We start from the raw sequence: 26,219 nt of genomic DNA, 5'->3' as shown, positions 1-26,219 counted from the left end.
ATGACTGCAACTGTTTTAGTTGTAAAATGTGAAAAAATATGGTTTTCCCTACATAATATTTAGAGTGGCAGACTAGTTCCTGAAATATACCATATACTGGTACTGCAAATAAGTAACTATGCTAGCCTACATAAATATTAGGGTAAAGCTGCATGCAGGCCGGGAGGTCAGGGTTATATGGTCAGGGGAGATCTCCCAACCAGCGTAATAATATCAACATCACAAACCCATCTCTTGATTTTTTATAAATATTTAGTTTTGAACATACAACAAAAATATTAAAAGTACAAACCTGTAGATGAGTCTGGTCTATCATCATCTTCTGCCGCTGATGGTGTTGGCGTGATGCGACCTTTTTTCGCCTTAGACTTTGTTGCAGGAGTCGCCATCATCATTACTGTTTATATAAAATCCCGGCCAGCAGGATTACAATGAACCTAAATATTGTATAAAAAGACAATTTAATTAATATTAATAATGGGAACATAGAAGTGGTTTGAAAACAATTACTATATGCAGGAGAATGGTTCAAATACTTAGTATACAAAATGATGGAGGATCCGGATGGGGGTGCATATGAATAAATTAGTCAACAGTACATGTTTATTTACTTCCCCTTCAACCCATAGCATTTCATTGAACTTCTTGGTTGAGAATTTTTTTTGAGGGGACGGAAACACGAAAGTTATTATATGTATAGTACAGGACCAGGTCTTCTATTGGTCTTAGATGTATTAACGTCGAGTAAACTGCAGACAAGCGGCAGTTATGGAAGGGTGCGCCAGTCGCGATAACGAACTCACACGACATGCTCAACTGTGTGTAAATTAAAAAAATAGCACACCTTCAGTAAGATGTTGTACAATTCCGACGTTATTACTGTTACAGTCCTGTAGGCAGCTCAATCGCTGATCCAATCCGATGCACCTAACGATGGCATCAACGTATTTGCAAACTGATGACTGGTTAACTCATCCGGGCAACTAAAATGACGGTAAGAAAGTGGCCGACAGAAACATTCAACGCCGTAAGATGGCGGCCATATTTGTGGGTTGCTCGGACAGCGAGTTTTGTTTAGGCGGTGACGTCACTCGCCTGTTGTTATGCTAATGAGGGAACAGGTTGCAAAAGAAAGGGACTGTCATCGAAGGGTGTTTTTAATGTGTGTTTTCCCCCCGGCTTTCTACTTGTAATTTGTCCTCTCTATTATATTCCTTTGAACAATGTAAAAATAGAATTGTGCTTTATTCGAACGTATATTCAAAGCACAGTCACTTGGTAGCTAATAAGTTTAAACATCATTATCAAGGTTTGATTTCAACCTCGTTAGACATTTTCAAGTTTTTCCAACATTTTTTGAAAGTAAAAAATTGAACAAAAATACGCTTAGAAGGGACATTTAGATACGTATTTACCCACGCTCCGTTTAGCGATCATACTCATAAAATACTACTATAACTCACACAGAAGTACAGATCAGTTATGTGCAAGATCCAGTCTCTCAACACATGGTGTAGAGGGACTGTGGCAAGATCATATATTTCAGTTTGAACCCAGGGTTTTCCATATGAAGCTAAACTACTGGTAGCTAAATTCCATAAACACGGCTCAATTCAGACAGCGTCTCTATAACATGCCGCTATTTAAATTATAAACTATGGCACTGTTTAGCAACGGCGTCTAACGGTCTTGTGATTTTGATGTTATATTTTTCCGGGCGCAATTTTGACGAAAAAGTAAAAAAAACGGCCCACACTAGAATTATTTTAATCAGATTGGTAAGTAGCTTATTTGCCAGAAATGAATTTAAAAAGGAAAATATTCAGTGTATTAACAGTATATGGAACAAGCAATACGGTATTCTCTTTTTGGAGGATGTGGTGGCCCTGAAAAGGGCCGTTTGGTTTGTGTATGCTTGGCACACGATTTATCTGGAGCTGGTGTACTTGGTGACTGCCTTGGTGCCTTCACTGACAGCGTGCTTGGCAAGTTCACCGGGTAGAAGCAGACGAACAGATGTCTGGATTTCTCTACTACTGATGGTACTCCGCTTGTTGTAGTGGGCCAGCCGGGAAGCTTCAGAGGCGATACGCTCGAAGACATCATTAACGAAGCTGTTCATAATAGACATGGCCTTGGATGAGATACCAGTGTCGGGATGAACTTGTTTCAGAACCTTGTAGATGTAGATACCATACGACTCCCTTCGTCTGCGTCTTCTCCTCTGAGATGCACCACCGCGACCTTTCGACTTAGCGCCTTTCTTCGCACCTTTCAAACCTTTACCAGATTTGGTTGGCGACTTCCGCGGAGACGACTTGGGAGGCATCTTACAGTATTCTAAAAAAACTGCTGATGAATAATGTGATAACCTACTAGACGACCCCAGTATTTATAGCAAAAAGTATGCAAATGAGGGATACCCGGCAACTGGGCGCTAAAATGTGTGGACGAATCATTGAAGTTTATTTCAACACAATTGTGATACATTGATGCAAAGTAGGGATTCTGACTGGTATGTATGGCTGATTGCGAACGTAAGAGAGGACACCCTGTCATATAGAAACGGCGTTTTGCAAGCGCGCGCATACCGGATCTGGGGCGTAACGCGTTGTGTCGCCTTCATTTGTGGCCATTCACCCGGCATTCATCTCACCGCACGGCCATTTTCCCGCAGTTGTTTCATTTGAAACCAAACTACAAAAAGTGGGAAAAACGTGTGTGACGTGTTAGACTTCAGTAAAAACGTAAATACGAACCAGCTATAGAACACAAAGGTCGTAGTAAGTTTATAAAGTTAGTCATTTATTGTACAATCTAATGCTTTGCCATCAAGGAAAGGATTGCACCTTTCTAACGCAAGTCATTAACTGAACATTTTATTCTGAGACAGGGCGTGAAACGTCTTATTAAAGTGATTAAGTAACCAAGTGACTTGCGTAACTTTGTTAACCGACAGGGTTGTGTACAATCTCCTTCCCAGAGGCCTTTGCGTTTTACGCATAAGTAAGGCGTATCGAACTGTGCGGAGTTCGGGTTGTGTAGTTCGTCAGTTCGAACTACATGTATTCGAATATGCAAATGAGTTATATGCAAAGCTGGAGTGTGTTCGTTCGTCTACACCCATTCTATTACGATTTCGCAGTTTATATATTAAATACAATCGCTAAATGAACGTCCTACTAGCACAAGTTGATTTATTCTAATACGTTTAGTTTTCTCGCACTGTTTCTTTTATTAACCCTTACTATATTGATCTTTCCGCATTTTAAACCATGTCCTTTCTTTATTACATGATGTATACATCTCGGACTTACGTTGTATGTTCCTTGCTTATTTTTAGCACTTCCTTTTCCTTTATTCGTTGTAAAACATGCTTTCAACTAGCACAGTCCGAGCCATTTTTATTATCGTTATGATGCTTATTTATTGACCAATAGGATCACTACTATCCGATAACATTATTGTCATAGTAGCAATATTTTGCTCTGCTGATCGATCCTATAAGTAAGACCGTCAGTAACATCATTATCCATTCCAATGCCGTCATGTCTACAGCAGAAGAAATCAGCAATATCGAAGATTTCGACGTGGTGTTTGATACGCATATGTTCGACTTGACTACTGACAGCTAGACTGGCGCAGTCGAGGCGATTAATTTGTTTTTATAGTTTAAATAAAATTTAAAAAATCTCGAAATGGAGGTGTTAGCGCGAAATTTCGCAGCTACAGGTGATTTCGCAGTTACAGGTGATTTATTTTTATTTTATTTAAACTACAAAAACAAATTAATCGCCCTGACTGCGCCAGTCTAACTGACAGCCAATCTGTAAGTTCTGCACCAACGCCAGAACAGAAACGTTTACCAGACGCTCTCTTCTCTGCAATTAAGGGTAAGGTAACGGTAAAATCTTTATCCAAACTTTACCGTACTGAGTGGTCTATTGTTATTCAGATGAAGTCGATACATACATTTTCATTATCAGGAAAAGGGTTCAGTGGTTTCAAAGAAAACCGTTATACCTGGTTTGAAGCCGTCTACGGTATTCCTACAAAAGTGGGAACTTATCTCAAACCAGGCTTCTAAACAGTACACTAAACTACTGGATATTTATTTACCGACCCACCTGAAACAATTCCAGACCATTCTGGTAAAGGAGAAGAAAGTGTTTGCAAATATCAAACGCTGGCTGGAAAAGAACATCAGACTCTGGCTGTTGAAAAACTGAGGAAAAAAGTGCAGTAGCCCTGAAAGGACAGGAAACGCACTTAAATAAACCAGTGATTCGGCACACAAACAAAACGGCCCTTTTCAGGGCCACCACATCCCCCCAAAAGAGAACTACCGTTATTACTATGGACTCTGTCCATACAATCGATACACAAAACGCAATAGACACTTCTCACGTAAGAAACACATTGCAAGATGCAAACGAATAAAGAAATACAATACAAAACTGACTAAAATAAACGGTTGGTTGATCAAGCTCGGTTGTTCTCAAATTTTATTCGTAATTTTTCGAGTAAAATTCCGACTCTAACAGAGGTCATTGCCCTTGGCAACGGACTCAAATTTATACCAACCCCACCCAAGCCACACTTTGCTCAGAGACATGTCAATGCTATCTAGGAGAATGCGTATCAAATATTTAATACGCAATAAACAATCATCACCAGAGGGCAGTATATTCGTCGGTAGACCAATCATCAGTGGTTGCTCTGGTCCGACAGAAAAAATGTCAAAATTGATTGACCACTTTTTAATTCCAATCGTTAAAAGGCAACATACATACATACATCAAAGATACTACTGATTTTATTAACAAAATCGAAAAAATATCTGTAATCTGGTAATAACGTCCTAGTAACCATGGATGTCATATCAATGTATACTAATACTGTTCACGAAGAAGCGATCCGAGCAACCGCTAATGCAATGCAATAGAATTACAATCACAATGATAGTCCTTTGAAAAAACTGCTTTTGGAATATATAATTAAACTCCTTGAAATCATTCTCATTCGAGTTTAATAATGAATATTATACCCAAACATGGGGAGTTAGCATGGGATCACCATCTTCACCTGAGACTGCTGACATAACATTCCACCTTCGAATTTTACTACTTGGTGCTCGATATATTAAAACTTGGTATCGTTTTCGAGATGACATCTTCATGGTATTCAAAGGTACCGTACCTGAATTACACAAATTTGTTCAGGAAGCCAATATGCTTCATAACAAATACCGGCTCACATTCTGTAATCACAGGCTAGACGTACAACGTAATCAATCAAATATTTTTTTCGTACACTTTAAAAATGTGTCATTTTTCTCGGTACGTACAAGAATTTACATCAAAATAAAAAAAGTCGTAAAGAATAATCCAGGGAAATTACATTTTCGAAACTGTAAAACGACTAGATGACACAATTCACTGTAAAATTCAATTTTCACTGTAAACTGTAAAAACGTCCTTTTTTCCTTGTAAATAGTAACAAGCCCTTTTTATTTCCCGTAAAACTGTATCAGCTACCCCTTGCCCCCCTCATTAAAGGCGAAACCATTCGGTATGCTCGAAATAGTAACTTGAAAGATAAACTTACAAGTTCTACTCTACGTACTGACAAACTCGTGAAAAACGACACACCAAACGACGAAGAATTACTTGCCATTTTAACTAAATGATATAATGAAAGTAATAACGTCAAACATTCTGAAACCTAAATAAATCGAACGATTCGGTCAAGTACTGTTCCGGCTAATGAAGGATTCAACATAGAACCCGAAACAGCAGCATCACACTAAACACTTTATTTTTTCAAAATGGAATTATTTTGTCCATGTTTATTTCATTTATGCACGAAATGTATGATAATGTAGTATTGTTATGATAATACAGCAGGAAAACGTGTTATCGTGGGATATGCCTTCTGAAGTCAAAAACAACTAGTCTAGTGAATAATCCAATTACGGATAAATTTGAGTGCTGCATCGACATAGACTTTCTTCGTACTCAGTTTCGTATTCCAATATTGTTTCCGTGTTTACTTCTATTGGGATCACACCTGAAATATTTTAACACGGAATAATACATCTGTTACGAATTTAGTTAGCTAATGTAATACTGCCCTCAGTCGGCGAGATGTTCGTCAATCCACCACCCCCATCGAGCTTTGTGCAGTGCAATCTGATTAAAATCTGATGTAGTGTACGGGCTTTAATTATTTTGGCTATAACTTATTTCATTTTATTTTTTATTACTTTTGTTATTAATGCCTTTTTATTTTATTATTTTACTTTGATTTTGAGATTTTTTTTTTAATTCCGCCCTACCTACATCTGAAGTAGGTAGGGCGGAATTAAAAAAAATAATAATAAAATAAAAAGGAATTAATAACAAAAGGAATAAAAAATAAAATGATATAAGTTTATAGCCAAAATAATTAAAGCCCGTACACTACATCAGATTTTAATCAGATTGTGTGCAGTGATGATAAATAACGCGTATAGAACTGTTCGGAGTTCGAGCACAGACTTGTGGAAAGGACGCCGACCTGTAGCGTCAATAAGGTGTAACGTAAATATGCACGCCGATCTTCGAACAACAAGCTGAATTGTTCGAGTTAGGGACATCGAGTTACGAAAACATCGAGTTACAAACATGACCACACCCACTTTTGCAAAACCACGCTAAATTGTAACTCGATGTAGCATGTTAACAAAACTTCGAGTTACGGGCCACATATATATTTTTTTTTTTTGTCGAAAGTCCACATTTAGTAACTCGAACTTTAATTGACAGTTAACCGAACTTGAGATACGAGCAACATAGATTTTTTGTTTTGTTTATCATTGCATGTTTCCCGTAACTCGAAGTTTGGTTAGGGTAGAAGCCTACTCATATTTTTTGAAAATGTTGGTCATAAGTCGCAATGCAATTTTCATTGGTTTATTATGTACGATCATGAAGCTATTTTCCCATGGCACCATGAAATAGCATTCTTTCGTGTGTTACAGTAACGTGTGTTTTTTAGAAACTTGTTCTAATATTTTTCAGAAATCGCTACTTTTAGAACAATTTTATAGAACACAATGCAAATAGCGTAACTAATGAGTTGTTCAGAAATGACGTCACAGGGAAACGGGGCCAAGTGAGCGCTTCTTTCGTTTATTCATTTTCCATTTTTTAAAGCGATACAGGCGATCTTACTATTTTTAGTTTATTTTTATTTTAATAAAACCATTAAAGAATAATTGTGAATGTGATGAATTCTAGACTTTTGAGATTTTTTAAATAAATCAAGACAACAAAAACCCTTAATAACAATATATTATTTTTTCAGCCTATGTCACCAGCCTACAGTTTCAAGTTGAGATATGGCACAATGTTTCTGCCATGATAGGAACCTATGGTAAAAGGTTATAATACTGCCAAAATGGTAACTATCCACTAAATACGTAAAGCTGAATTGTTCGAGTTATGGACATAGAGTTACAACATTTACCACACCCATATTTTAGAAACCACGCCCAGTTTTGCGAGACCTCGTCCAAATTGTAACTTTAAGACATGATTTGTTGTTCTGTATTTCTTACGGAAACATCCTAGAAATGGGTTAACTTTGTTTTTAGGTATCGTATTATTCTGTGTACCAATTATGACACGTTATCGCATTGCAAGACATGATCATAAAAATAACAATAATGCCTGTTTTGCATTTTTAATAAACTTTTATCTAGGTTTATCAGAGATATTGGTCATAGATATTGATTCACAGATTATTAGTAAAGAAATACAAATACTTGTCACCGAAACGCACGAGAGCAGTGTTGAGTCAGCGTTGATAAAGTTTATTAAAAGTGTCTCAGTGCTTGGTGTTATACACCACGATTGCTAAAAGGAAATACAGTCCTTGTTTTTATTTGTAGAATCATGTCCAATGAGAAATAAAAAAACATTTACCCCAGAAGAACCTTTCGCTTCATTCAAAACCAAATAAGATGCCTTCATTGGCAATAGAAGATTTTGCAAGTTTTCATGAGTCATTGGCCAATTTACAGTCATGCATTCTAAACGCGCGGTGATTGGTCTAGTAGCTCTCAACAAACATTTGAATTTTATATCTAACATTTACATATCTAATATATATATATATATATATATATATATATAATATATATATATATATATATATATATATATTAGATATGTAAATGTTTTCATGAGTATATAGTATATATATATAGTATATATTACCAGGAACAAACTCACGCCTTCATGAAATGCATAGTGTGTGTCGTTTATTTAAGCGTTTTGTGTTACATAATATTGCTAAATTTGTATATTTTGCATTAAAATGATACCTATAGTATCAATTATTGATATTATATTATATCCATCAAGGCGCCCTAACTGTACTATTCGTTGTCTGTGAACTTTCGGACCAGCGGCCTATAGAATAAATTATTATAAAATTAAATTGTAAATTCTCAGCCAATTCTTCGAGAATAATAAATATACAACATCGACATTTTTCGGACAATTCTGAATGTTTCAGTGACCGCTGGTAGATAAATGATGAGCAACGTTACGCTCGCCGGATCAGATATCAATCTGTGTACGAATGGTCAAGATATGGCCTAGAGTTTTAAATAAATGGAGAGGACAGAAGAGTCAGCTGTTATTCATGTTTACATTTAAAACGTTGCGAACTCTTTAAAACTTGACATGACTATTGAAAACAAGAAAGTGTAAACAAAATGTTCTGGATACATGTATACGTAACTGTGAACGATTCAGCTCTCGATTTTAAGTTCTGTTTCAAGAGAAAATATTTCTCACCGTTTACGATTTTATCAACCTCGGTCGCAAATAAGGTAGAAGCCTACTCATAATATTTTTTTGAGAAAATTCGGCATAAACCGCGTAGCAATGTTCTTTTGGTTATTATATACAAGCATGGAGCTTTTGTCTCAAGGCACAATACAAATAAAAAGTTTAATTTTTTGTGTTACAGTGATTTTTTTTAAAAACTTATCCTAATATTTTTCAAAAATCACTATTAGTAGAAGTATTCCATAGTAGAACACAATGTTTCAAACACTTTTTTAAAACTGATTCTATGTCACCAGCCTACAATTTAGGATATGGCATAATGTCTCTGCCATTGGAACCTATGGTAAAAGCGTTACAATACAGCCAAAATTTGTCATTTATGAGTAGGCTTTTACATTGCTTGTTGTAGTCTGATAATAGCCCAGCCTTGTTGACGCGCGCATTTTAAAACAACGTAGTCTATTGGATAAAAGTTCAACTAGTCAGCCGTTTCAACCAATGACGTTGCACCTTTGGCAAGATCGTTAAAAAACCCTGAAGTCAGCCAGCTGGTGAACTGAGCAACGTCTATCGGTATCGAAAAGCGATTTCACGGATATTGTATATAACGTAAATCGAGTTTTGGCTCAATTTGCATGTTTCGGAACCTCCAGTTCACACAGGACAGCTCTTCTGAAAGTACATAACGGACGATGGCCCAGTTCTGTGATTTGTGGTGTCGTCTGCTGCCTTTGAATATTTAGAATGATGTAAGGAATGATTGACGTACCCGAATATTTCTTATTTCCAAACCCATCTTTCTTGTTCGGTTGTATACTGTTAGTTTCCTTGTGGTTGGTATTAATTTTTGGATGTTACAACTGGTGGGATGGACCCTCGACACGACGTGAAGCTAGAGAAGTAGCATACTTTGCGAGTGTTGAGTCTGATTCGGAAGTGCAGTTTTGATTTTGACATTGCAAATCATAATTTAGACTAGTTTGTTGTTGCTTACAACAACACGAAACCAATCTATATACCATCATTAGTATATCATCATTATTAATAATTGATATGCGTAGAAATAAAACGTATTTCGATATGATGCCAAGTATGCAATCAGTTCGACGACGCTCGTCTCAGGACGAAGGGCTTGAACATGGAAGTCGCACGGATGCCACAGCATACAAACATGAAGAGGGACATGATGAGATATCGCCACTGCCACGTTCACAGCCAACAACACTCCCCTTTGTCAGGTAGGAAGATATAATATAATGGTCTGGAAGATGCACTAATAAACTCCTCTGATGAAAGTATCTAACTAAAACATTAACATTTAATGAAAGATAGCAGGACCTAGCCTGTAACCACAGACGTTTATGATCGATCTTTTGCTGATTATTCATGGTTATTTTGTAATTTGCTGATAATTGTCAATCATAATTTGTAGAAATTTTGCCTGTAAAATTATTTTTTTACCTGTCTAAAATGTGGAATGCCTTAAATGTGTCTAAAATGACATATTATTTTTGTTGTTTGGGTAGAAGGTGGCTCTAAATTCTGTTGAGATAGGAAGTGTGTTAGTAACACCATACATAATGGCAAACAGTGCTCAAGTTCCATGAGTGGATTTAGAGGGGGGCATGATTTGCTCTGTTTTATATTTAGATATTCAAAGCCTGTATCACTTTGAAAATTGTATGTATTTGAGAAATGAAAGGTCTGGAAAGTGTGAATTGAATATAAGAAAACAGAAAAACAGGATTGATCAAAGTATTATGGTATAAAGCTTTTCTGGTCAATGAAGATATTATCAAAGGCTCAATAACAAGGTAGGGCTAACACTTTATACATTTACATATATTCAGAACTTCTCGTACTGTGAAAAGAGGAGAAGAATCAGTTGAGCTACCAGAAATAAAGACAAGAATGATTGGGACAAGATCAAACGATTCCTTTGAGCATCTCATGAAGTCAAGGTAAATTCACTATCTCAAATATATATAAATATATATACACGTACCACTATATTTTTAAATACTTAAGTAATATGAAACTCTCTGAATTTTTTTTGACAGATCACAGTTGGAAAGCAAAACCAATTTAGATAAACGGATTGGTATGGTAAGAAAACATATTTTATATTAAAAATTTAATTTAAGATGCATCTTAGATCTTTGGGAAAATGATTAAAAAAAAAATAGCACAAACTATTTTGTTCCTGGTTTCTTTTTTTTTGTCATGTTGCTGTAAATAGTTTTTTTTTTTCCTCTATCAGATGCAAGTGATTTCATGCCTAATCTCAATGACTATAAGAATTTAAATGTTATGGCACTTAAATTATTGACAGGGACTATATCATTTGCAATGACTTGTTTTTCTGTCTTTTTCCCTGTAGAATGTACATGCATAGATTTTTTTTCCAGAAAGTATTTTTTTTACCATCATTGTTTGTTGGAAGTAGTGTTTTTTGTCAGTTGGAAAAACCCTAAACTCACTTTACAGGGGCAAACATTTGTAATATTTGCAGCTCGCAAGTCATACAGTAACAAGAGATAGTTATACCTCCAAGTCTACACTGGACCTTATTTGTTTAGGTAGGGAAGACTTGCCAGCACCAAGCAAACTGCGAAGAAAACACAAAGAGACACAAAATCTTCAGAAGAAAGGAGCTGATATCTATGGACATATAGCACAGTTGAAGAGGAAGCAAGCAGCATTCAATTGGTAATTTTGTTTCCTAGATTTCCTGAATTCTATTCAAGAAAAATCATTAAATGTTGAATTCACTATTTATTTCGGTGTTCATAGATTGTGATAATTTAATGTTCTATTTAATAAATTTTGAAACAGTAATATTAGTTAATATTAGTTTGGTGGATCATACGACTTAAAAATCATTTTAGTCCATAATTATTTTTTTCTGTCTTTTCTGTTTCTGTGTTTGAGGTAATAAATAATAATACTAATTCACAATTTCTCAAATAAAGGTCTGCCAAATCTGGTAATGCCCATAATAATGAAGTGAATAGTGAGTTGCAAAATGTGGAAAAAATATCATCTAATCTACAATTGTACAATGATGAGTTGGAAAGTGAGATTGACGAGCAGTCTTTATATATAAACAAAGATGCAGAACTTGACAGTGAAGAAAATATCAATTTCATTGATACAACTGGTGCCCAGCCTCAACAGGTATGACATTTTTGAGAGTGAGTATCTGTAACAGTATCAGTGACTGCATACTTGCCTGCCAGATTTTGCTTCCACTTCAGTTTTTTTTCCACTCGATCAAAAAAAAGGGATATGTTTGTTATCACAAGTTTTGTTTTGCAAAAATGAGTGACTTTTACCTGATGAAATTGTCCAACTTTTCAAGAATTTTTTGTTTGTATAAAATATCTTTCTAAAATATCCCATTGTTCTGTTTGTAACAACTACTTTAAAGTGATTTTTAGGCCCATAAAACAAACATAACATTGTTATTTGTTTTGGCCTTTGTATTACTACTGACAGGCTTTATAGTAACCGTCAAGAAACTGGAAAGATAATTGTCCCTTAAGTATTAAAGCAAGGCTCTTTAAACATACAATATTTTTACTCCAGTGTGCAAAGCCTGTCTGTAAGTATGCCTGTTCCACCATTATCTTAAGAATCGCTGGTCAGATTTTAATTTACTTTCACTAATTAGTTTGGGGTTGAAATCTATTCATAATAATTATCAAAAAAAAACAATTATTGCAATGCTAAAGACCTAACCTTTTGGACTGAAATTCAAGCCTAGTATTTGCCCAATTTGCATATTCATCACATATCATTGAAATTTGGTTAATAGATGCTCCGGGGTAATGCAACAAAGTGATTAGTTTAATGTTGAAAACATGCATATTGATTAACTATTAATTAACTAAATCAGGTTTAAATTGATCTTGTGTTAGAGCTGCTCTGGATAAATTAGACTGCAAACCACAGATGTACAATCAAATTTATTTTCTGTGATTATTATAATAAACTGCGAACAATAATGTGGATCACATTGTTTTCACGTTGTGTATCTCAAGTAGCAGACAAATGATAGTCGCCAAGTTTCTTGTTGGAATGGTCATAATTAAATTTTGAATATGCCTTCAATACTGTCAGCACACAAAAGTTCTTTCTAAGCTTTATTTGTTCGTTTATACAGGTACCAACCAACTCTCCAACATTGCCAAACTACATGCAGCAAAGTACATTCTTGTATTCAGGTACCATGACTGACAGTGCTAGCACCTCTAATTTCTATGATCAGGTAAGCTTATTTTAGCAACATCATCATTCTCTTATTTTCGTGATAACTTTTTCCAGATTACTTTTACATATGGTTGGAGCTTAAAAACTTTTGTTTCCAAACAAAGAGTTCATATATGGTATTTAACAATTATTTTACAGGCTTCTTTTTGGAAAGAGAAGCTTGATGAATTGCCCGCTCGATACACATATTCACCAGAAATGGAACTGGCTGAAGTTCCAAATGAGAATATCACAAGAACCTGTAGCCATGATATATCCTTTCAAAAATCTATAAACTTGTACGCTCATATTTAGGGATTGAGAAATATTGTAGGAACTTACCTACTGGTCGTAATATATATGCATTAATGCTGATATCTGGACAGCCTCTTTTTAGCCTTTATGGAACCAAGATTTGTAGTGTTTGACATTTCATGTTATATGGACAACCTAAAAATGACCTTAAACACTATAATTTATTTGTGTAGCATTTTCAGGGATGCATTGACCAATTCTGTTCAAATTTGGAATATTAACTTCTGCTTACTGAGGAATATTCATATTATTTTTATTGGATTTGATAGAAATTGGCAGCCTCATGACTGGCGCCATTCTGTATATCACCAATTTTTTAATGGAATTACTATTTAAACTTGATACACAGTATTGTCACAAATTGGTATGTGTCGCAGTCCAATAAAAGATGACTGATTGGCAGCCATTTTGGTTGACATAAATGTTAAACTGTGCTTATAATAAAATTATCTAATTTAATATTTCTAAACTTGGTACAGAGAATTGTGTTCTTGCACATAAATGCAAGCTAGTTCAGATGCACATTGTCTATCCAATCTATCCAAAATGGCCTATTGGCAGTCATTTTGGTTTTTGATAATCATCACCATTTTCTGCGCAATTCTTCTTGTATTTCAAACATACATTGCCAAATTATGTCCAAATTTTGGTCATTACATTGGTTATAGTGAGAAGCAAAACAGAATAAATTAAGACTAATAAAAAAATAAATTATATTTCTTAACAATGGGTGCACAGACATGTTTCAGCTCGAGATTTAATCTTAAGTTGTGGTTTGGATAGCAGTCAAGCAACCACATCAGCTACAAGTCAACCAGTTAGTAGCTGTGGACCTGTGAGACAAAGTCTAGAAGAATAGGACGATCTTTGTCACTCAATGAAGCAATATCATGCTTTGTCATCTTTTGGAACAGTTATTTATATACAATTATACCATTTTAATCAATCTTTTAAACTAATTCTTTTACCCCACAAATACTGAGCATCTGTAATTATTTGAAAAAACTCCTATATTCTATGAGACTAGTTATCTTCTCAACTCTTTCAGTTATCTTGAATCATAAACATTGTGTGCAATTTATATTCAACCAATATTTCAGTCAGTAATTTTTTGAATGGAACAAGGATCAAAAGATATTCACTGACTAGGTGCTTGCATTTCGTTAATTCTGCTTATGCCCTATGCCTGTTTCTCGGTTACAAGCTTAAAGAATTTGACTATAGGGGAGATTATTATGAATTGCCTAGGTCATATTGTATTATTTTTAATGTTTTTTTGATGTTTTATGAATTATTTCTAATGGAATTAAAATATGAACTAAAATGTTACTTGTATTTAAAAGTAACTGTAAAGCAACATTAATTTTCATGTTGCAAATAATAAACAAATGAACATCAAGACATCTGTTTGATTATGAATACATGATTTTGACATTGCTTTTTCTGATGTAGGAATAGTCTCTTACTGCCTGATAATGTATTGAAGCTATTTGGATCAACAATGATAACCTTACATTGGATTTATTTACACACTAGTTCAATACCAGCTTTTCTTTATTAGAATCACATGTGCTCACATAAAAAATGACCTGTTAAAAGCGATAACACAACATTTGGTATATCAGAAGCACATCAATAGTAGAGCACATAAACCCTAAATTACCATTTATATATTTTGGATCATATATTTAGACCATACAAATTTCTAATGTCATTAACGTTATCGTATAAGCAACTCATGGAGCAAATACTGTATTCAGATTTTGGTGTGCCACAAATCACACATGTCTCTAATCACAGTCCCTCAACAAAAGGACTGTGCTCTAATAGAGCAGATACAGTACATTGTTTAAAATAGAAACATCTTGGTAATTTTCAAGGTTGTATAAATGGTGGTTATTCAGTGAACTGTTCAAGATGGTACTGATTACAAATTTCTGGCAGGATTTTGTTACTGATGTTTGTTTTGGAGAGTAAACCCCATCAACTAAAAAACACATGCAAATCAATATTCCCCTGACAATGATAAGTAGCGCTGCATGCTTGGGTACAAACTCCTGTATAATGATATATGAGGCAGCATACCATAACTTATATATCATATAATAATGAATAATTTAAAAGACAATGATAGAAATATTAGAAAACTTCTTCATTTATTGGAAATGTTAATGTATAAACGAATAACCCAAAATGTCTGATATCTTTGTTTTGGATCAGCTATTTCATGCAAATGCTACAGTTACTAAATGTAAACAAAGCTGAATGTTATAAAATATCAGATCCATGTGCTGAAAATTTAAATTTTGTTACTGTCATATTCAGGCAATATGCAAGTTCAAACTGTGAACAGGAAAAATCACCTATTCTAAGTACATGTGTATCTACAAGCAATCAGGTTAATCCTGCGAATAGCAGATGTGTTACTCAGCATTCAAGAACAGTTAAATTTTAAATATTTTTTCGGATTTTGGTACCACATTTTCATGTTGTTCTTTCACTTTAGATGTCAGGTCTACTGTGGGTTTTGACTGTTCTGTGGCATTATCTGACATGATTGGTGTATCTGACACATCTTGACGTTCACCTATAGTGACAGTGTCACCTTTTATCCACTGTGGCTGCACTGATTTAAGTTTAGCAGATTGACTTGATCCTTGGAATCGACCACGGGCTTTACTCCAGTTATGCACATTGCGACCACTGTACTGCACATCATCCATAGATCTCTGTATCCCAGAACCCAATCCAGCTTTGCTGTCTCTCACAAGCACTTGAATCTATTTGGTATGGAATTAAATATATAATTATAAATTACACAGTGTGTCATTCACCATTTCTGACTGAATACACTTCAAGGATGGTCAGTGCATGTGGCTGCGAGGACCACAACCGTTTAACACATCACATCCATAAAGGTAAAATATTTGAGCATAAATCACACCAGAGGCAAGTATACCACAAGATTTGGACCAGCTTCACTGCATATGCACACAAGTGATGGCAAGTCAAAACTGGTTGAGGGGTATACTCGTCTCTGGGGGTGGTTATTCCCATATATTATATCAACTTCATTTTAGGGGTAATAACTTTATATAGCACCAAAAAACATATTTCAATTGTAATAAAGCATCTGAAATGTTTGCAGCCATGATTAAATGAAATGGGCCCTGGAACTAGCATACAGCAATTATAGATATAGCAAGCAGTGATGAAAGATCAAACCGTATCTCGGCGTCAGAGGTTTATTCATGTAGTTTCTTGTTGATGTATGTAAAATCGTGTCAATCGACATAACTGATTAGCGCCGGACACCTGATTGCGTATTGAGGATAAAAAAACAATCAATTTTTTTGTTGTTATTTGCGTAATTCTGTAAAATTATGTTTCTCATGCATTTTTTGGAACCCAAAATACCCGATAGTCATAATTTTCTTCATTGCATGTTATGGCTGTAGTAAAATTATATTGGACAGACGGATAAATACATGGAATACAAAAAATCTCTCAATTGGGACTAAAAATAAACTATTATTTACCGGCTCATGTATTCCTTCATCATTCTTTCCCAGCGAGTGTCCTTCTGACCAACCCATCTTTTTCATCATTTTGTGACCAACATTTCTGTCATCAATGGCTCTAAGAACAGACAGTTAAACAAATTAAAAACTATAGAATGATGTATTTCGTTTGATAGACCACAGATTAAAAACAAGGTTATTTCTCAAACTTGCCACAGAGGGCAGACCATACCTATGAACAGAAGCAGGCATATCATCCTTTTGGTAAGGGTTGTCACTACCAACAGTTTTCCGTCTTTCTTCTGCTCTGTCAACGTAATCACCATTTTCATTCACAACAACTTTCTCTTCATAATCAGTATTGGCAAGCATATATTTCTGTTTTATTTGTTTTAATTGCCTTCTCCTCAGTTTTTCTTTTTCTTCCTTAGACACGATTGTGAAAGCTGCAGAAAAAGCAAATGCACTAATTTAAGAGGTACCCAAACTTGTTTCCATGGAAACAACTTTGTGATTTCCCTCATATAGCCTCAAGCCGTACTCTGGTGGCTATTTTGAATTTAAAATTGTCACAATACATACAATTTACCCCAATTTCTTTTTTTTTCACATACTCTCAAATAACCATTTTACCAACACACATTTTACTCATACATAATTGACAGCATTCAGTGCCATGGACCACAATGTGTTAACCTACCATTTACTTTAGGTTGTTGTTTCGCAATCTGTGCTTGTACTACTCCCGGCTCACATTTATCACAGGTATCATCACCAGGATGAATATGAACAAGTAGTGTTGTCATGGCAACTTTTAAGATGTCGTCATGAGACAACATATTATAGTCACTCTCTTGTCTTGCCTATAAGGAAATGGACACAATAAATACCACTAGTGTATAAGGTTTAGGTAAAGGTGTTTCTGTGGGATCTAAGGATTTGTAAATTTTTTAATAGACCCTGACATCACCAAGAAAATCCAATAAAATCATCCCTAGGCAACCAATACTGTCAACTAAGACCATGCCTAGACAGACAATATTGTCAATCAAGGTCATATCCATACAACAAATACTGTCAAAAAAGATATTGCCTAGGCAACCAATACTGTCAAAAAAGATCATGCCTATGCAACCAATACTGTCAACTAAGACCATGTCTAGGCAACCAATACTGTCAAAAAAGATAATGCCTAGGCATCCAATACTGTCAATAAAAGATTAAGCCTAGGCAACCAATACTGTCAAAAAAGATAATGTCTAGGCAACCAATACTGTCAAAAAAGATCATGCCCAGGCAACCAATACTTTCAAAAAAGATAATGCCTAGGCAACCAATAGTGTCAACGAAGATCAGGCCTAGACAACCAATATTGTCAAAAAAGATCATGCCTAGGCAACCAATACTGTCAAAAAAGATCATGCCCAGGCAACCAATACTTTCAAAAAAGATAATGCCTAGGCAACCAATAGTGTCAACGAAGATCAGGCCTAGACAACCAAGAATGTTTAATAAGATCATGTCTAGACAACCAATACTGTTTAATAATATCATGTCTAGGCAACCAAGAATGTTTAATAAGATCATGTCTAGGCAACCAAGAATGTTTAATAAGATCATGTCTAGACAACCAATACTGTTTAATAATATCATGTCTAGGCAACCAAGAATGTTTAATAAGATCATGTCTAGGCAACCAAGAATGTTTAATAAGATCATGTCTAGGCAATAAAGAATGTTTAATAAGATCATGTCTAGGCAACCAATACTGTTTAATAAGATCATGTCTAGACAACCAATACTGTTTAATAATATCATGTCTAGGCAACCAAGAATGTTTAATAAGATCATGTCTAGGCAACCAAGAATGTTTAATAAGATCATGTCTAGGCAATAAAGAATGTTTAATAAGATCATGTCTAGGCAACCAATACTGTTTAATAAGATCATGTCTAGACAACCAATACTGTTTAATAATATCATGTCTAGGCAACCAAGAATGTTTAATGAGATCATGTCTAGGCAACCAAGAATGTTTAATAAGATCATGTCTAGGCAATAAAGAATGTTTAATAAGATCATGTCTAGGCAACCAATAATGTTTAATAAGATCATGTCTAGGCAACCAAGAATGTTTAATAAGATCATGTCTAGGCAACCAAGAATGTTTAATAAGATCATGTCTAGGCAATAAAGAATGTTTAATAAGATCATGTCTAGGCAACCAATAATGTTTAATAAGATCATGTCTAGGCAACCAATAATGTTTAATAAGATCATGTCTAGGCAACCAATACTGTTTAATAAGATCATGCCTAGGCAACCAATACTGTTTAATGAGATCATGTCTAGGCAACCAATACTGTTTAATAAGATCATGTCTAGGCAACCAATACTGTTTAATGAGATCATGTCTAGGCAACCAATACTGTTTAATAAGATCATGCCTAGGCAACCAATACTGTTAAATAGATCATGTCTAGGCAACCAATACTGTTTAATAAGATCATGTCTAGGCAACCAATACTGTTTAATATGATCATGTCTAGGCAACCAATACTGTCAAATAAGATCATTGTACATGGAAGGGAATAATTAGAAAACATACTTCATCAGTCAATGACGTATCATTGAGAAAAGTTCCATTCTGACTTCCACAATCTTTAATCCAATACTTTGTATCTTCTTTGGAATATCCAATCTCTGCATGTAGTTTACTGACAGATAAGTCTGGTATAGCTATACAGTGTTTCTCATCTCTGAAAATAATTAAAATACATATATTTCAAACTCAGAATCAATCAAAGAATTTTCTGGAGTTAAGTAATGCCATTACACTATGATAATAACCATTCCATGCATAAGTAAGACTTACCTTCCAATAGTACCCCCTGTACATGTGACAATGAACAACGTACCCAGGTCTAATGAGTCAGAATCTGTCACTATGAGCCTAACACACGGTGCATAGACTTCTTTCACCACTAGAAATATAAAATACATCAAAGTTGTCAGTGTTGAAATAAATGTTGATTTAGAAGAACAGTGGCTGTACCTGTACTAAATACCAGATTTGGTTTATTAGAAAAGGATCTTTAATAGAAGTGCACATAAACCAAATTTAAAAGTATTGTGTATTTGATCTCAGACTAGAAATACAACAGACTCGCAACGTCTATTGTTTAAGGTGTTAATCGGCTTAATTGTATATGCTATGTGTGCCACGCTCTGTAGCATTGGCATAGACACCATCGAAGTTTACCGAACACTGGATATTCTGCACACTTCGCGCTTCTTCGGAAATTGCGCATTTCTTTGTAAAACGGATCCGGATATTTTTTTAAAAACGGGAGATGCGTTCTGGACATTTTGACCTTTGCAGCTGTGTAAAAATGTTAAGAAGCGACCAAGAATCAGGGGAGTTACAAGTAACTGAATGTCTTAGTGTTTACCTCAAATAGTTTTTGAATATATAATGATCAACTTTGAAACGATATTTCTCGCTGTTGCGGATTTTGCGGAAGGTTTCCAATATTTTTTCGGAGAGAGCATATCGCTGAGCTTTGAACGATCATACTTCTTTGTGTGTTACCCGTTTTGTTTTCGTGTTCCGGGATGCCGAAACATGGGATAGCTAGTGTCATGTATATGATATCTCTCAGCGTATCAGCGTGATCCGGTAACGGTAAAAACTGGAGGTGTGTTATTTTTGTCGCGTTCGACTTCATAGTACGCGATCTATGCGTTGTTCAGTGACTGTTTCAATTTTCTATTGTGTGTCAGTATTGTTGCTATTTCGAGTTTCAGTGATTTTGTTTGAATTTCGTCATAGTTTTGTATAAAAATAGCCCAGTATATTTCTTATTATTCTTAATTTCAGGAAATGTCATTATCTTCGTCAAAATGTTCTCCTAAAATAGCTTCCCACTCGTAATTATCGTCCTCAGATTCGCCAATTTTTTTCGTAAATGCCATTTTCGAAGTTCACTGACAACTATTGTCGCCTATGCCACTTCCTGTCTTTATGTCTCGCGATGCATCGCGATAGTTGATTGTAATATAAATAGATCTCGCGTTATTTTGTGAGATCTAATGAAAATCTTGTTGCTCAGCAACGTTTACTCGGTACGATAAGAACTGATAATCTAAACAAACGTTGCACGCATTACTTCAAAAGAAAACGCCACGTTGCGAGTCTGTTGTATTACTAGTCTGAGATTTGATCATTAAAATAAGACTTGACCATGACTATGAGTGCACTCTAAAACAGGACTAATCTTGTGAAGATCTCAAGTCAAAATAGAGTCCCCAAACTATAGTTGGGTCAGCTTTGGTACTGCTAGAAGGTGAGATCTTCAAAAAAAAAATGAAGATTGCATGTGGTTGTTGGCTACTTCTAAAATTGCAAACAACAATTTTGTTTCTCAACTTATGTAACATTTTTTTCAAGGTAATTTTGTTTGCATCATAAAAAATCTGTGTGCGTTAGTGATTTGTCATTTAGGGTTTAGAGGGCATACTGAACTGATGCTAATGATATCAAGTTTATTAACATTCTCCATGTAGCTATATACTTGTACTGTAATGTGGATCAGGCAGGATTTGCAACACAACTACTATAAAATATGTATTAGAAGCCGCATCCCTAATAGAAGCCGCACCCATTCTTTTTGAACAATTTGAGAACCAAAAATTCATCATTTCTCATATGTGTAGATGCTCTAATAAAAGCTGCATCCCCTCTATTGCATGGTACCATTTCAATAGAAGTCGCAGCTTCTAATACAGATTTTACTGTACATGTATGCACTAGACCGGTGGACAATGCTAGCACTGTCGAAACCAAATTTTCAAAGATGACAGAGACAGGGAGCTTTTTCAAGTGAGGTTACAATTTGTTTTGGTGCAAGCGTGCAGTGACTGGTTGAACCAGTTGTTCCCACATCAGGGTATAAGAATTTGGTTGTTCGCTGTTATTAGTATATATGTACATGTATGTGTCTTGGTCAATAAAACAGCATTTGGCAAACATTGTCACAGTAGTTGAAGAGCCGCTTTCGTACATGCCTTTTTTCCTGAGAGAAAAATGTATACATAGTGCGGCACTCTATAATGGCCGATTTCACATACCATTCTCTTCTTCACTCTCTGAGGATGAACTATCCGTTTCATCCTCTTGCATCGGCGCATCCTCTCCATCATCAGAACTGTCTGAAATCTCTCCTTCCTCCATCTCAGAATCACTTTTATCAGGGGACTTTGCAAATTCAACATCTCTGATACAACTGGGATTACTTGTTTCCATTTTGTCACCGTGACAACTGTCATCATCACTATCATCAATTTCAATGACTTCAATATCTAAACTACTTTTTGCTTGGTCTTGGTGATTTGATTTATGTATTCTATCATCTACAATCTTCAAATATGAAAAAAAAATAAAACGAAATTATAATCTAAAATTTCCACCTACCAATGTATGGTTTTCCAATTACATTGGATCCTGGGGTATGTAATCTTCTTTTGGGTTTTGACTGAGGATATTCTCTAGAAATGGTTAAGCTGCCCAATTTACATGACAAGTTTTCCAGTTCATCTGCCTATAAACAGAGGATTCTAGTGATTGGAATACCATACATTGCAAGGTAAATATGATTGCATTTATTATACATCTGGAAGTGAAGTTTGAATGTGACAGCTGCCTTATTTGGTAAATGCGAATCACATTTGTAGGGAACTTTTTGTCTGTTAGCATCATATAGGCAGCAATAATAGTATGCGTCAAAAATAAAATCATGCTGAATCTCGTAAAACGTTTTCATTGCCATTTCAGCCTAGTGTTTTTCTCACGAAAAATATGACTACAAGCTGGGGGAAAAAGATGTATAATAATGAGGTTACCACAGGAATAGTGTAAAGTATACACTCAGGCAGTACAGGGTCACATTGTCCTCCGCTGCGCTGTATACTCATAATAATTGCAGAGTATTTTGATTTAGTGATTATCATGTCACTTTCACACCTCAAACGTAAACACATTTGTGTTCTGTCACTTCTGTGCTAAAAATGCTCCATGTTTTGCAGTAAAGGGCAGGGTAGAATAATTGGCCATAATACAAAAGATGTTAAGGTGGCCACTTTGTATATTGTATTTTAGCAGATGATTATAGTACTGGTTAATACTTTACTAAATGCTGGATCATTTAATTCTAACTCATTTTGATGGTAGACATGCTAATTAAAAAAACAAATAAAATCAACAGATAAATCAATGACTCAAATATGTTCAGCTACAGCAGAAGCAGTAGTTGAGATTTTAAATTTTAACATACCCCCTGCTGACACTTATTTGTCTCCATTCATTTTGGATATCCATGGAGGTGCAGCAGGCAATGTGCTAACTAACACAAGAAGCCATCATGCATTCAGTTATAAAAACTGGATGGAATAACACAGTTAGTCATGGACATTTAAGCCACATTGTGTTGTGTTTGCGTAAACCTTTAAGTTTACCAATTCATTACCTCTATTATTTCTGTCTCATTTCCATCTTCATTGGATTTCATCTTTTTCTTCTCTTTGCCTTTCTTCTTTTTCTTTTTCTCCTTAACATCTGTGGTTGAAAGTTCGGCATAAGCCGTCTGTGTAATGTCGACTTGAGAATGAAAATGATACGTATTCATTTTCTGATCATAATAATAATATATACCTGTATTTGGTTCATAATATAACTGATTTTTCTGAAAAGAAAGGATGAAACAAATATTGATTAAATCACAATAGATGGATCTCATGTGACAGCATATGTGATATATGTTGTATGTTTACACAAATAGTAATTTATATATTTTGTTGAATCAGCTTGTTCATGACATTCACTGCTTTATAATTTTATGAATTATTCTCTGAAATGAATTAATAAGTATTGTCACTATTATCTACAACAAATAAGAACACAAGCAGTGTTGTATTGAGAGATTTTATTTTTTCCATTTTAATTTTTGCTAATTGGCAAATGAAAGTTAGGCCAAAAATAAGTCATCCACCACACACTTATTTCTTGAATTCTTTGTACCGATGAAGTGTTCCACATAAGATAGAATGGGAAATGTTTTCTGTTTCAGAGGATGTTTTGTCAATCCAAAAGCTTTTAATTTGAAAGCATTATTTAATAAATGTGGAACATTGAATAATCAAAAAATACAAAATACAAAAAATTAAACCATGCCACTGCATCATTTTCCAATTTTCCTTAGGACGAAAAGCAAAATATTTTTTGGGGGGGAGGGGGTTCATCATACTGCTTACCTGGTCATAGTAGTAACCAGTACTATAATCATAATAAAGTCCAGTTCTTTCATCATAAACAAACCCTGACTGAGTCGTTGCTGCTTCTGCAGCAGCTTTCAAACTTTCAGCAATCGACAGACCATCTCCCTACATAGCAACAGATAAATACATATAGTCTTACACTGTAACAGTATAATGAATTACCAGTACCATATAAATATTCTAATCAGACAAAAGTGAAAGGCCTTACCGCGGTATTTGTAATTTGGTTCTAAAATAAGCATCATGAACAGTTGAAAGTTAAAAAAATGTTTGTATTCCCACATGACAACAAAATACAGTGAGCAGGTGTTTTTCTAGAAAAAAACTGCAAGAGGGAGCACTGCAATTCAGTGGCGCCACCAAGTGGGGGATATAGGGTTCTCCCTACCAAAGTGTGAAGTTTTTGATAATTCAAAGTTAAAATGGAGCATTCTATGGATTCCTTGGGGCCAAAATTACTACCACAATTGAAGACTGTGGCCACATGTTACTGGTCAATCAGAATTTTATGGTTGCCAGAGGATCTGCTCCCTAGGGTAAGGGGCACATGGCCAAGGCATGAGAGTGCTGCGCCTCTGTTCCCTTGTTTAACAAAATCCCTGGTGAGTAATTTTAATGTACCAGGTAATATATATTGGTTTTAATTTTTATTGTAATACAAAGTATAGTCTAGAATAAGTCTCAAAAAAACAAACAAACACAAATGCATTGCTTAGTAGCAAATGATTAAAGTTCGACATATAATTGGTTATGTTGTTTCACATGAAAATAACTTACATGTCGATTATAATATACAAAAAAACAATTTGTTGGTTTGTTATGAAAAAAAGGAAAATTCAACTTATATATTAGTTTCACTGTAAGCGAATATTTTCTGTCGCACACAATTTCCGTCATAATTTATCCATACATCAATTGACCTTAAAATGTCTTCTTTGACTTGATAGGTGAAATTTAGGTGGGGAACAAACCACTAGAGGAAAGAACACTTACTTGTAAATTATTTAAATCTTCTTTGTTATTTTCTTGAGTGTTCTCATGTTGAACAACAAAATCAGTCTGTATGCTTGCATCAACCAACTGTTTATGTTTGTATCCATGTACCTGTTTTCGTAGAGTATTTACCTCACCACGTAGGCTTTCATTATACCTTTCCGTTATTTCTATAGTCCGCTCAGATTGCTTGAGTTTTTTTTCAAGTTTAGATTGACTTCTTTGAGCTTTCTCTAACTGTTTTTCAAGTTCAGTGACCTGTTTTTTTAGAGTCTCTAATTCAGATTCATTGGATTCCATTTTTGAGTGTCATACCTGTAATATTAAAACAATAACGCAAATTTTTGTAAATTTCACAAGACAGGGAAAACGGTGAAATATGCCAACTACGAGTGAAACTGAATTTGAAAAAAAAAAATTTCTTGTCAGGAGATGATCCAAAAAAATGGGCGCACCATTTTTCTTGTTTATTTGTTGTTGTTGTTGTTGTTGCTGCTGTTTATTTCTTTCATTTTTACATTATTTTGGCAGGAAAAAAAGTCATAAGTGGCCTGCTTTTAAAATGACGTGCATTCTGACAGAAACAAATTAATTTGAATGGATTTATAGGTCATAAACCACTAATAATTTGCATGTGTGGTTTATGTTCTACAGTCATTATATGATTTAACTAGTGACTAAACAATTTGTTGTTTGATTTATTCTATATTTTATCAATTCTATGCGCGTGGTTTTTTTTTTTTTTTTTTTTTTTTATTTATATATATTTTTTTTAATTTCTGTCAGTTGCCAAATTTATAATTCGCGAAATTCACACCCATCCGAGTTTCAAATAGTCAACCCTTCTGAGTTCTCTATAACTAAGGTCACGAAATCAACATAAATTTATTAAAACATAAACTAAATCTGTAGTAAATATGAAAGTACTTACAAAGCAAATATAATTTATCAAAATCGTAGCCCCGAT

The 26,219-nt window shown here is 34.8% G+C and overlaps 2 protein-coding genes and 1 pseudogene across 2 annotated transcripts in view; all 3 read right to left on the bottom strand.

Moving 5' to 3' along the window:
* Window positions 1-1,053, bottom strand: part of LOC100373912 (uncharacterized) — a 36,709-nt gene extending 35,656 nt beyond the window's left edge. Inside the window, exons 1-2 of the mRNA XM_085506974.1 lie at window positions 845-1,053; window positions 293-437 (exon numbers count right to left, since the gene is read on the bottom strand). Coding sequence (XP_085363100.1) covers window positions 293-395 — 103 coding nt within the window. The 5' untranslated portion in view covers window positions 396-437; window positions 845-1,053. The remainder of the gene's footprint in view (window positions 1-292; window positions 438-844) is intronic.
* Window positions 1,054-1,927: 874 nt separating this feature from the next.
* On the bottom strand, window positions 1,928-2,329 carry LOC100375860 (late histone H2B.2.1 pseudogene; annotated as a pseudogene).
* A 12,597-nt stretch (window positions 2,330-14,926) lies between these two features.
* LOC100374066 (angiogenic factor with G patch and FHA domains 1-like) overlaps window positions 14,927-26,219 on the bottom strand; it is an 11,677-nt gene continuing 384 nt past the window's right edge. The window contains exons 3-13 of the mRNA XM_002732711.4: window positions 26,184-26,219; window positions 25,253-25,567; window positions 24,236-24,364; window positions 23,452-23,667; window positions 22,058-22,346; window positions 19,803-19,911; window positions 19,536-19,686; window positions 17,628-17,790; window positions 17,160-17,373; window positions 16,946-17,045; window positions 14,927-16,186 (exon numbers count right to left, since the gene is read on the bottom strand). Coding sequence (XP_002732757.2) covers window positions 15,851-16,186; window positions 16,946-17,045; window positions 17,160-17,373; window positions 17,628-17,790; window positions 19,536-19,686; window positions 19,803-19,911; window positions 22,058-22,346; window positions 23,452-23,667; window positions 24,236-24,364; window positions 25,253-25,552 — 2,007 coding nt within the window. The 5' untranslated portion in view covers window positions 25,553-25,567; window positions 26,184-26,219 and the 3' untranslated portion in view covers window positions 14,927-15,850. The remainder of the gene's footprint in view (window positions 16,187-16,945; window positions 17,046-17,159; window positions 17,374-17,627; window positions 17,791-19,535; window positions 19,687-19,802; window positions 19,912-22,057; window positions 22,347-23,451; window positions 23,668-24,235; window positions 24,365-25,252; window positions 25,568-26,183) is intronic.

This window comes from Saccoglossus kowalevskii, chromosome 13 (genome assembly GCF_978046115.1).
Source record: "Saccoglossus kowalevskii chromosome 13, keSacKowa6.1, whole genome shotgun sequence".
Taxonomy (NCBI): domain Eukaryota; kingdom Metazoa; phylum Hemichordata; class Enteropneusta; family Harrimaniidae; genus Saccoglossus; species Saccoglossus kowalevskii.
This window is presented reverse-complemented; position numbering and strand designations above follow the sequence as displayed.